This window comes from Cibotium barometz, chromosome 49 (genome assembly GCF_041138505.1).
Source record: "Cibotium barometz isolate CiBa-2024 chromosome 49, ASM4113850v1, whole genome shotgun sequence".
Lineage (NCBI taxonomy): Eukaryota > Viridiplantae > Streptophyta > Polypodiopsida > Cyatheales > Cibotiaceae > Cibotium > Cibotium barometz.
Window position 1 is genome coordinate 25198661 of NC_141094.1, and position 13099 is coordinate 25211759.

Here is a 13099-nt window from a genome sequence, read left to right on the forward strand (position 1 = left end):
TGACATGGTCTAGCTCAGAGGTAGCTTCAACTTCATTGACACCTCGTTGATCTTTCTTTTGCTTCATAATCCGAAGATAAACCCAATCTCCTTCCGAGAACCTCACATCTTTTCGGTCTTTGTTGGCCTCTTGCGCTTTAGCCAATCTGTCTTTAACTGATTCCAAAATCTTCTGGTAAGACTCCGTTATTCTGTTCGCTTCAGGTACTGAAGACAAGGTTCTGGTCAATAGCGACTCGAATGGTCTTCCGAACGCTGCTTCGTATGAAGTCTTGCCAATAGCTGCAAAAAATGGATCATTCAAAACTACTTGAACTAAAGGCAAATACGATTCCCACTTACCTTGCTGACTTTAGCACATCAAAGACCAACTGGTTGTAGATTTATGTCTGGCCATTAGTTTGTGGGTGAAATGCATTGGAAAAATTCAGTTTTATTAATCAATGCCCTCCAGAAACGACTAGTAAACTTGGCATCTTGGTCTAATACTATGGTCCTAGGGATCCCGCCAATCGGGTACCAATGCCTAATGAACAAATGGGCAACATCTTCGGTGGTCACATTGGCCCTGCATGGAGTAAGCATAACAAATTTGCTAAATCTATCAACAACAGTTAAGCACTGTGTACTACACTTATTCGGATTGGGAGACAGATTTATGACAAAGTCTATCGATATATCTTGGAAAGGTTCTTCAGAAATGGGTAAAGGTTGTAACAACCCTATCTTCTTTCCATAAGGAGCTTTCTCTTTCTGATAAACGTCATAGTGTTGGACATGAGTGAACACATTGCGCCTCATTCTTGGCCAATAATATTGCCTTTCTAGCTTCTCCAGAGTCGAATTCATGCCCGAGTGACCACTTGTAATGGCATCATGGGTGTCAGAAGAGCTGTCCTGAATGACTTCATGACACAAAGTCAACCTTTGTAGAAAAGCCAACTATCTCGTATCAAAAAGTGGCATGGTCTTGTGGCATCCGATTGTGTACTGAATTCCTCATAATCTGTGTATGTGTGCTTCATGTCATCTAGTCTCGACCAACAAGGTCGAGTCTAGTGGTTTGAATCAATGTCACTGTTCCCTTCTTGCTCAAAGCATCGGCCACTGGGTTGGCCTTTCCTGGAAGGTACTTGATCATACTATCAAATTGCTAGAAGATTTGGCTCCAGTGGTGCTGACGATCACTCCACTGTGCACTTGGCATTGTTTGAATCCAGTGCAATGCTTGATGGTCAGTGTAAACCTCAAATTCACGGCCATAAAGGAAATGCTTCAAATGTTTCAGGACTTGAATTATTGCTAGGAGTTCCCGATCGTAGAACAAGTAATTCTTTTCCGCGGGTAGTAACTTACGGGACACGTAATCTATTAGATGGCTATTTTGTTGTAACATTGCTCCAATCACGATGTTGCTCGCATCGGTGATTACTTGGAATGGCTTGTTCCACAAGGCAAGCGCTAGACAAGGAGCTTTTGACAAAGCCACCTTGAGGTTCTTGAATGCCTCCAACGCTCGTGGAGTCATTTGGATCCGCTGCCTTCTAGTCTTGACATCTTTAAGCAGATCGGTGAGATCTGTTGAGAGGTTAGAGAATCTGTCTATGTGGGTGGAGTATGCTTGGCATATATCCACAAAGGATTGGATGTCGTATGCGGTTTGTGATATCTCCCAATTGACAATTTCGGCCACCTTGGCCAGATCAAGTCGGATGTCCTCAGCATTGGGCATGTTCCTGGATTCATCTAGGTATATCTTTATGCTGTATTAGCGGACATGCAAATTTCACATTGTGAAGTTTTCGTCCAAGTTGCAGCCAGTTGATATTGTGTTAATTCTTTCTATCTTTAGTGGTGCATATGCCCTAATAATTCTTTCTATTTGTTATGATCCTTAATGCTAGGCTTCATTGTGGCTGAGTGACGAGTCTGCCCTGTATCTCTGGAGCTTTGACAGAAACTCAGTACAAAGACCTTTGTATGAATGGATGCTCTTATGTGTGTGTGTGTGTGTTTGTGCGTGCGGGGGGTGTGTGTGGGAGCATATATTGATACCAAGTTCTACACCCACTATTGGGCATTGATGACGTTAGTGGGGATGTCGTAGTATCTAGTCCATACTATGCATGATGGAGTTGATGGTTTATTGTCTTGTGGATGACTACCATGAGGTTATAAATTGCACTTTCTTATAAGGTGAATTTGGGCATGTTCTTGGATTCATCTAGGTATATATAGTGAACCTTGAACAAATAAAATTCTGACTTCTTCTCATTGACAGAGAGCTCGTTGCTTTTCAACAACTTAGAATGCGAGCAGCCAACATGGTAGAAGAGAGCTTGTAGCAAGAGAGCCTACTCCAAATGAAGAAAGAGAGCTCCGATTTATAGATTAGGGTCTCCCATGAGCTATAATGGCAGGAGAAGGCTATAATGACAAGTGGAGAGCCACACAATAGCTGAGTGACAAATGTGAGGCCACTTGTCTCACTTTGATCCACTGTCTAACAAGTGTGAGGCCACTTGTCTCACTTTGATCCGCTTTCTTGCTACATGTCCCAATCTAAGAGAAGGGTCCTCCCATAATCTTTGCCTTTAAAAATATCCCAACTGGTAGCCCATTTGTCACAGGTACTTTGGCAACTTTGGGTATTTGTTCAATTCCGGATGTAATGATGCGAAGAGAATTTCCATCGGAGTCGGGCCAAAAATAGCAACTGTCCCAAATTTTAGGAGTGTGATCCTTTGTATTCCAGGATAATAGATGTTGTGGAGTCCACCAGATCCCTTTTATACTGGAAAATGTCCAGGCTGTTGACAATAACTGGCATGAGCGTGTGCTTTTGTGGCTCTCCTTCTCTCTTGTGTTGACATACAGGGTGGTGGTTTGCGACTTTTCTGTTCTGGACAGCCCCATAGTAGGCTCTAAAGTTCCCTCTCTCCTTCATATGTATAAGTAGAGCATCCCTAACTCATCCCATACAGGCACAAGCTCTTCTTTCGAGTGTGTTTGGGCTGAAAACAGAAGTTTCAGAACTGGACAGCATGGTTTATCACGATAGATGTGACTCTTTATGCATGCATTTGGGTGCCAGAGATGTTTTCATGGCGATCTGTGCATAGACGGTGTCCTAGGGAGAGATTATGGAAAGTTTCATTGAGAAACTGCTTGCTTTGCAAGATATCTTGAAGACTTGGCCTTTACAAGCGTAGAACTTTGAGTTTGTGGGACAATGTTCTCGCAGTTTCATTTCTTTCTTTGATTGGAAATCTTATGTACTTGGAAAATTCTGGTGCTGGGCACCTGCATCCTTTGTTTCAAAAATTACAGAGAATTCCATCAAAGGGGGGCCGGCTGTTCCGTTGTAAGCTGCTGCCAATGTTTTCTTGTGCGGTGTGCAGTTCATGTCTAGTTATCCTAACTCACCATTGGCTCTAATTGGGTTGCCATTTTTTATTTGAACTTTTTTCTGGTGTTTGGTTTGTGCTCCATTGTCGAGAGGTTGTCTCTGCACGATGGTTTATTTCCAAAGATCTGAATGCTAAGGTGGATATAACTTTGTGTACATAAACTTTTTTCGTGTTTCTTATGATGTGAGGAGGCATAATAGTCTATCCTATGCATGGTAAAGTTGAGCTTTATGCATAGACACTCATGAATTTAAGGTTGCAGTTTTTCTTTGTCAATTGTAGGAATTTAGTGGATATTTACCTTGCATTTTTTCCATGCACTTTTGAAGCTTAATTCGTTGTTTTTCTTTTTGCTGTGGTAGGAGGGGGAGATAATGAGCACAGGAAGGGCAGTTTTTGGATTGGGTATGCAGGCTAGTAATGGTGAGCTACTTAGCCTACTTAGCCCTTGACCTTCTGCAAGAATGTACACAGAAGCCTCTTGAAACCTAGGCAGCACTCTTTGAGAATGACCAAACTATTATATGTCTGCCTTCTGTGTGATCATTCAAGCATTGATGTGGTTTGAGTACAAAATGATTCTGCTGTCTCAGGGTTTTTCCAAGGAATAACATCACCTGGTACAGGGCGCTCGCTAACGCCTGAGAATGTTCAGTTAGATGATCTGTCACAGCAGCTGAAAGTGGCTGTAAGCCAAGATCCAGCTGGTGCTACAGCTCCTGCTGCAGAGTTTTCAGATATAGAGATGAGTGGCACTGAAGAGGTAGATAAGGATGCATCTAAAGTAGATCCTTTGGCAGATTTTCTGCCGCCGCCTCCTGCAGCAAAGTGTTCAGAGGAATTGCAGGTAACTCGAGAACTCACTTTTCTGATTCTGCTCAAAAGTATGTCGAACGTTTGGCACATAAATGGGCATGAGTAGAAGCTTGCCACTGTACAAAAAAATTTTGTGTATGTATTTTTTACTTTTTTGTTGAAAGCAAAATGGGGTTTGTTCATGCAGGGATCTTAAATTATGGTGTAAGGGCATCATTATTGTAATATCTCCCTAAACACAAGCAACAAGATTAACTATACAGAAGGGGTGCATGCTAGCTCACTTGCCAGCAGTAGGTTTGGGACTGCAAGCCACCCCTGAGCCGGAGGCTAAGGTTCATTCCCATCTGCCAAGTCCATCGCGGGAGTCTCTAGTCTAGGCTTAGACCCGCTATCAACAACTGTCAAGAACCAATAATAATAAACCCATACGTCACTTATGTACTGAGTACTGCTGTTATAAATAACCATCTAGTCATAAATAGCCAGTAACCACGGATTTACTAATAATCCACCTTAGCCACCCATATCAGCCTGCTCTCCCTAATCCCAGGGCTCTCCTAACCTTGCCGGATTAGGCCACTAATCCCAAGGATTAGCGTAGGTACATAATAATTATATATTCTGAATATTGGCCTCTGTGCTTTGTTAGAAAAGCCCAATGCACAGTAGCTTTTTTGACCTTTGATTACTCTTTTAGTAATGTCAATCAATTTTTTCAAAACTTGGAATGAGAACAAAAGGATGTGCTGAAGAGCAATTGCTAGCACACTGCATCAACAAGATTAGGGTTGAGTATGGTGGCTTGAAAAAGTTTCTCATGCTTAAGGAAGATAAATTGTAAGCCCAACGGAGCTGCAGGGACAGGTTCAACCATGTGTCCAAGAGATATAAATAGAGAGAGACAAGGGGGAGAGAGAAATGGGTATTGGGGTTTCACACAGTACACCACGCTGAGCGGGGGATAGGCCCTGCCCCCCTTTTCAGGAATTTATTTCAAGAACAATCCACGGGCTTTTCCAAGCCACGACCAATACAACAAATGAATACAATATCAAACAAGAGTGCCAATGTCGAGGTCGGGATGAAGTCGATGTCGAGGTACAAGATAACTGATGCTGAGCTCACCACGAAGATGACCCACAAGAGTCTTACACTGGGCTAGTACCAATATCCAATGTTGGAACTAAGTCTGATGCTCACAAATTCCCACAAGAACTCCGTGCTCGATATGGAAAGGAGCCTTAGAAAAATCAAATACCCTGGGTTGGAGGTATTGGTGAGCTAAGAAGAGGTAGCACCAAAAACAACTCAGGTTTTCTCTTTGCAAGGGTGGCACAACAGGCAGAGGCGGCGCTTCAGGGTTGTGTAGTCAGAATAAGGCGGCGCTGTTCTGAAGGTGGTGCTTACCGATGCTGCTGGTGGAAACAGTGGAGGCGGCAGTGGCGGCTCAGCTGACTGAAGTGCTGGCGGCTCAGCTGACTGGAGCAGGCGGAGTGGCCAGCAGATGGCAGACTTGCTGAAATAGGCTGCGCTTCTTCATAGGACGACGCAGGCGCACAGGGAAAAGCAGCAAAGCAGGGCGGCACTGTTGCTGTACAGAGCTGTACAGAGGCGGCGGCGGCGTGTGAGGGGCTGAGCAGCGTAGGAGTTTCCTAGAAGGCGGCGCAGAGGTGGTGACAGGAGGCGGAGCGGCGGCGGGGGTTGGCGCTGCAAGGGAGGCTCTCGTCGGTGGAGATGTAGGAGCTAGGTGATGCTAGAGGGAAGAAGATGATGAAGGTACTTCACAAGTTCGTTCTCAAAATCTCCACGAGTTCTTCTGTGTTCCACCATGACAGTGTTGCATAGAAACGCGTTTCGTACAGGTTTGAAACTTACGAAGTGTTTCGTCCTGTACGAAACGTGTTTTTTATTCATCATGAATATTTTAATACCCTACAGCCCGTCACATCGAATCGTTTCGTACCTTTTCTGTGTGCGTTTCCCAGTGGCGGTTGCCTGTACTTTTTGGCCGTTTTGTGTGCCAGCTTGCCATCGAATCAACGCCGGTGTCAGCCCGCCTGCTCCTTGGTGTCCTTGGGCCTTGCATAGGTCTTCTAAAGGGGTAATGTCATGTTTTGCTTTATGTCGGTTTTCTCTGCACAACTCACAAAGCAGCACGTTTTTTTCTCTTCCATCAATATTTATGGCATATCTTCCTCCCCTTGCTCTATTGAGGCCTAAGGCTATCTACCTTCTCTTCCCCTTGCTCTATTGTTGGCCAAGATGACAGTTAAAATCATGAATCATAAAATGAGATTACTTTATGTTATGTGTCGCATTTGCATGGCCAACAATCTGCATTTATCCCCGCCTTGTAGGATGCCTCGAACAAGTGATTCTCTTTGGAACAATGTCACCTTCGAGTCTAGATATGGTGGCTCGGGCTCCGGAAAGTGGAAATGTAACTTTTGTGCTGATAAGCACCATGGCAGTGTCACCAGGCTGAAGGCACATTTGTCACAAACAAAGGGTTTTGGCATCGGGTCATGTAAGCATGTGCCACAAGAAATCTATGATAGCCTAAAGGCTTGGAAGGCCACGCAGCCAGGTATCCCCCTGAGGATATCCCCAATCTGGGAGAGCCTAAAGCACGTCAAAGTGTCTCCAAGAGGACTCACAGTATCAGAGAGGAAGATACCAGTGGTGAGGTTGCAGGTGGTTCTAGCTCGGCACCTCGAGCCAAAAGAACTAGTCTTCTAGTGTTCAAGAAAGGACATGTGCAGGCAAGGATGTAGAAGGCTACCATGACAGAGGCAACGAGGGAGCTGATGAAGTTGTTTATTCAATGTGGATTATCCTTCCACATTGTCAGGACTCCTCGATGGAAGAAGGCAATGAGAGCTATCTCCCGCATTGGGTGTGAGTGGGATGGCCCCTCCTATGAAACATTGCGCACTACTGAGCTTCGCAAAGCAACTGGCTGTGGAGATGGAGATGAAGCCTCTCAAGGCCACTTGGGCAAAGTATGGTTGTACTTTGCTTTGTGATGGATGGACAGATGTGCGGAAGAGAAATGTGTACAACATTCTTGTGTCCTCTTGCAAAGACACAATGTTCATTCGTGCCATAAATGCATCGGTGCCAGGGACAGTGGTTATAGGGGAGTTCATTATGTCCCACATGCGCTAAGCAATCAATGAAATTGGCCCCGATAACATTGTGCAGGTGATCATGGACAATGGGTCCAATTGTGTATCCATGGGCAGGATGTTAGAGGAGGAGTTCCCCAAGATTGTGTGGAGCTGCATCTAGCATGGTGAACTTTGTCACAAAGAGGCCAAAGATTTTGAGCATGTACAGGGCCAATAGTGATCTTGAGCTTCTAAAGCCCTCCAAAACTCGGTTTGCATATATGTTTATTGTGGTGGAGAGACTAGTGAGAGTGCGACATGGCTTATTGCGCACTGTTGTGTGTCGTGAATGGACAGCATGTGAGGACAAGGATGAGCCCAAGTCTATAGCATTCTCTCGTATGGTCACGAGAGATACTTGGTGGCAGGATGCAGAGGGACTTGTGAAGGCACTTCAGCCCATGTATAGTGTCCTTCGGCTCACAGACATGGAGGGGAGTACCATTGGGCTGCTTTATGAGTTCATGGACAGAATTGGTGAAGCTCTCAATGATTGCACTACCTTGTCGCCTGACAGGTGCTCACCCTTGGGCTTTAACTTTAGTCTTTGAGTCTTTCTCTTGAGTCTTCCTATAAGTTATTTTATAAATCTTGATCTCTTATGTATGTCACAGGCCAATCCATGCTGTTGCTCACATTTTGTAGAGTTCAAGATATTAAGGAGATCTGGAATTGGCATTGGGATTGGTTTCATAGGCCAATCCATGCTGTTGCTCACATTTTGCATCCCCTTTGGAGGAATGAGGAGCAGTACCTCAATGAGGAGCTTGGACCAAGTACATTATCAAGTTGGTGGGACTGGGAGGTGATATACAGCTTATGAGAAAGCTCGAGGATGAGCTTCTCATTTACCGCAACGGTTGCCATATGTTTGGGCAAGCTACCGCATTGCTCAGGGAGACAGAGTTGGAGCCAGTGTCTTGGTGGGAGAAATACGGTATTGGGACACCCAACTTGGTAAGGTTCTTGATTCTTGAATATGAGTTCTATCATGTGAAAAGAGCTTGGAGGACCAAATAGTTACATAAATCATAAATGGTGGGTACAGCTAGAATTTTAAATTCATAGATGTCAATGAACATATTGTAGTACTTGTACCAAGGTGCATGTTGCGTGGGCTTCACATTAATCATCTTTGGCAAGTACTTGCAGCTAGTACCTTGTCCTCTCTTTCACCCTTATTGGGTCATGAACTTTTGTCTAAAGCTCGGCGCACTCTTTTCAAGAAGACTTAAGGGTCCATTTTCATCGATTCACTTTGAGGTCGGAAGATCTGTTCTTGTCTATCTCAAAGCCAAATTTTGTGTGTTCCAATATGGCTATGAGAGGGTTTCTTGGGTGCCTATATGTAATGAAACTAAGTTTATGAGTTAAGAAAGAAAGGTGTTTTAAAAGTTGTGCCGAAGATGCCAAGATTCATTTGTCATAATTGTCTTAGGGTCTGATTACTATTGCATGTTTCAATCTTTTAATTCAGAATAAATGCATACTAATTTAAAATTAATTGATTTGACAGAGTGACCGCTTGGTTGAAGAAGTTTATTATCAATGACATACATGGACAACTCTTCATATGATGTGGCTGGAGATAGAATTTGGAGGAGTTAAATACTAATAATGATTAATGTGGGAATGAGTGCTAGGTGGTGGTGTAAAGTGGCACTTAATAACTTAGTATTCTAGGCTTTAAATAAAGAGATTCTAGTGTGTGTGAACAACTGCTAGTGTGTAGGTTGATTTGTGTGTGGGAACAACCCCTTAGAAGGATCTTATGTAAGCGATGACTCGTAAAGGTGACGCCTCTTAGGGACACTTAGCATCGTGCCTTGACATTATTAAGGGACTAAGGTTATGTAGAAGGGTGAGAGAAGGGTGTGAGTGTGAATGGACTTGAGGTCCATTTGCTCACCTATTTAAAGGTAAGGCCATGAGGCATTTTGTATGAGAGCAAGGCCTAGTTGTATGTATAAGCAACTTAATAAGCAAGATATTATTCTTGTATTTTGTGAGTCTCTCCTCTCCACACACTTGATCTAGCATGAGCACCACGTTTTCTCAACATGGTATCTAGAGCCTAGGTAATTTGAACCATTTGTGGTGTAGATTAGGTAAAAAATATCCATTTTTTCTCATCTTCCTTGTGTGGAGCTCAACCTTCTCATGGTTGAGGAGCTACAGCAGCTTGTAGAGTGGATATTTCTCTGTGATTTTAACTAGGGAGTTGTAGAACAGCCCGAGCGCTTCAGTTCGTACCGGCAATTTTTGAAGACCTTCACGCTACGCCGCGGCATTCCGTCTGTAGTAGCAGTCCGGCGCCGATTTCTGTCTCCTGCGCAGGTCGTACACAAATGCTCCAGCTGTAGGCTATAATAGGCTGAGATTCCTTAGGGCTTTGATAGCCCAATGAGTGGAGGGTCTACAGCTCAAATATGAGAGCATTTCATCCACGCATGCTTCTGGAATCAACAAAAAACCAGTCGCCTCCTTCTCTTTCACTCTCAAGCTTTTCATTAAAGCTTGTTTTTGGGTTTTTCTTGCTTAATCATCACTCCCTTGCTTTAATCACTAAAATGGTGGTGTGAATGCTTAGTTGCTGAGTTTCTCTCTTGTTTTTGAAGAGCTCTCATCCACATGAGGTAGCCATAAGCCTCATGCTCGTCAAGCTTCAACATCAACATCAATTTTTAAGCTTTGAAAGTGATTAAGTGTGCTTCTAAGCACTAATTGTGTTGTTTAACACTAATTACTCTGTTAATCCAGCAAAGGGAAAGTGTTCTTAAACACTAATAGTGTTATTAAACACTAATGGTGAGTTAATCACCAAAATAAGTGTCATTTGACATTAAAAATGTGCCTTTTAGCCCTAATTGTGTTTTATACACACTAATGGTGATATTAATCATCAACCAAAGTGTTGCTTAGCACTAAGGTGGTCTTAACCATCAAAGGAGGAGGTCATTTACATTAAGAAGGCTCTTCTTCATCAACATGGAGGCCGGGCATACACCATAAGTGCGACATTTTTAAGTCTTCATCAACAAACCGCTTCTTTCAAAGAGAAATGGTGCAACCATGAACCAATTGTCTTCATCTCATAAGCTAAAGAGGTTGAAGAATTCTGGTTTTTTCATCATCAAACTCAGATTTTTGAGTGTTCTTAAAGTTGGGCACATGTACATTAAGTGCTCATCTTCAATGTTTATGTGTATTACCCTTGAGGGCCTTGTTTTTAAGAGGCATAGGCATGCCATAAGCCATATGTTCTCACTTTCCAAGCCCAAGGCATGTCATTCCGTTGCATATTCTGCATTTTCATCGTATAAGATGAGTTGTAAGGTTGAGCATAGCATCCCCAAATGCTCTACCTTGTTGGTTGTCATGATTTTAAGCATCTTTTGGCATTACTTTTGTAAGAGGCATTGGCAACGTTATGAGCCATGTCCTCTCCTTCTTGAGCCAAAGATGATAAACCTTATTTGTTTGAGTATTTACCTCAACCAATTATTTATTAAGCTTGTAACTTCAAACCCCAAAGGGTATCATTTAACCAACATGCATAAAAGCTATTGTAATTGTGGAGTAGACACTGCCCTTGACCAATCCATAAGGCAAGTGGTAAGACCCTCCCTTTCCCTTCCCCATTTAAATCTACCTCATTACTCATGGAGGAGATATATTATTCAAGGAAGCATAAAGCATGTTGGAGGACCATCTAAAAGCAAACCACTTAAGCAATGGTGGCAGCCTGCTTATGATCATTGTGTGAGAATGGTCAAGGTGGAAAGCATATGGTGGAAGCAATGGCATGTACGTCTAAAGCATGTCATCTACAAGAAGTCAAGCAAACACAAAGAGTGGGGTGCACCATCATTGAGGTGTACATCTTCATCGACAACAAATAAAGACTTAGAAGGCAACATTGTATTAGCCTCTAAGGCTCTAGGAACACATTTGTAAATCCTAGATAACCACACCACCATGACATCCTTGTATGCCTAATGTTATAAAGGCAACCTATGTCCAATACCACCTATTCCAATTCTTTCATAGTTGGTATTCAGTTGGGGTATTAAGGGACTAAGGTTATGTAGAAGGGTGAGAGAAGGGTGTGAGTGTGAATGGACTTGAGGTCCACTTGCTCACCTATTTAAAGGTGAGGCCATGAGGCATTTTGTATGAGAGCAAGGCCTAGTTGTATGTATAAGCAACTTAATAAGCAAGATATTATTCTTGTATTTTGTGAGTCTCTCCTCTCCACACACTTGATCTATCATGAGCACCACGTTTTCTCAACAGACATGTTGCATGTGTGGTGGCAACATATGCACACACTTTGTATAAGCTCCAATCTCCTGCATAGGAATTTGTCGAATTCCATGGACACACCTAACCTTGCATTTGCACTCGTAGAGACTAGGGGTCTACCCCAACCATGGAGCTTGCATAGTCAGGTGATGCTAAGAAAAAAAAAATGGCAATTTGGTACAGCGCGAACAGCAGGTACAAGGGTTATTTCAGCAAATACAATTGACACAGGTGCTGGTACACAAATACACAGTAGTCGGTATAAGCGGTAGAGCAAGTACAACAAGGTTTCCAGCAAGTACAGTAACTAGTGTACAAGCAATACGGCAGGTACAGTAGACTGTAGGTAGTACATGCAGTACAGCATGTACAGTAGGGTTTCCAGCATGTACAGTAGGTAGTACAAGCGGTACAGCACGTACAGTAGGGTTTCCAGCAGGTACAATAGGTAGTACTAGTGGTTCATCAGGTACAATAGGCAGGTACAGCAGGTACAATAGGGTTCCCAGCAGTACAGCAGGTACAGTAGGGTTCCCAGCAAGTACAGCAAGTCTCCACAAGGGAAGCAGTCGTGACGAGCAAAAAGAGTGAGAAATGAAATCATATATTAACGTCCTCAAAAGGCCAAAATGACCTATGAGACCAAAAAGGTTACAACAATTGGTGGATCTGATACAATGTTTGTGTAAGAAAAGCTAAAACAACTAAACAACTAACTGAAATTGAAACAACAACTATGAGGAAAAGTAAGGTACTAGGAGCTCCTAATGGATAACATCTGGGAAGGAAAACTCCAGCAACAAAGGTAAGCATCAGATGTCTCTCATCGGTCGATGGCGGATATCCTCAATGTCCTCCATGGTGAGTACTCTGACTGGACGTCTCCCATGCTGTGCTAGTATGGTCCCGATCCTCTATTGTAGTCTCCGCCGGTGTTGGGATGGGCCTCTCATCTTGGGGCGCCTGGACCGCCCAGCTCTATAGCCCGATCAATCAGTGTACCTCTGGTGTGGCTATACTCAGCTGCAATGCCTGCTGGCCTGACTGCTCAATCTTTGGTCGAAAGAAGTCTGTAATCTGCCTCTGTAGGTGTCTCTCCCTCTCTGATCCCCTCCCTCTCAAGAGACCCTCTCTATGTCTACGCAGCTCCAGCAAGTATAATCCGAGGCATCTCTGATCCTGGTATCTCATGACTCTGGAAAGTGGTCCGAAACCCTCTTTGAACAGGCAGTGAAAACGGCCTCGTATCTCATAATATACTGGACAGTGACATATGTAATGTAACTCTGTCTCTGGCTCCATCTGGCACAACTGACAAATCCTGGCCTGAGCTAGTACTCCTCTGAATCTGCCAGTCTCAATCTCTAGCTGGTGTGAGGATGTGCGCATCTGACC

The 13099-nt window shown here is 43.6% G+C and overlaps 1 protein-coding gene across 3 annotated transcripts in view; it reads left to right on the forward strand.

Annotated features, from left to right (window-relative positions):
* Positions 1–13099, forward strand: part of LOC147610423 (uncharacterized) — a 52853-nt gene that overhangs the window by 19633 nt on the left and 20121 nt on the right. For all 3 annotated transcript variants that reach the window (XM_086786043.1, XM_086786044.1, XM_086786042.1), the window contains exons 2-3: positions 3773–3833; positions 4004–4257. In XM_086786043.1, the coding sequence (XP_086642169.1) occupies positions 3773–3833; positions 4004–4257 (315 nt within the window). The remainder of the gene's footprint in view (positions 1–3772; positions 3834–4003; positions 4258–13099) is intronic.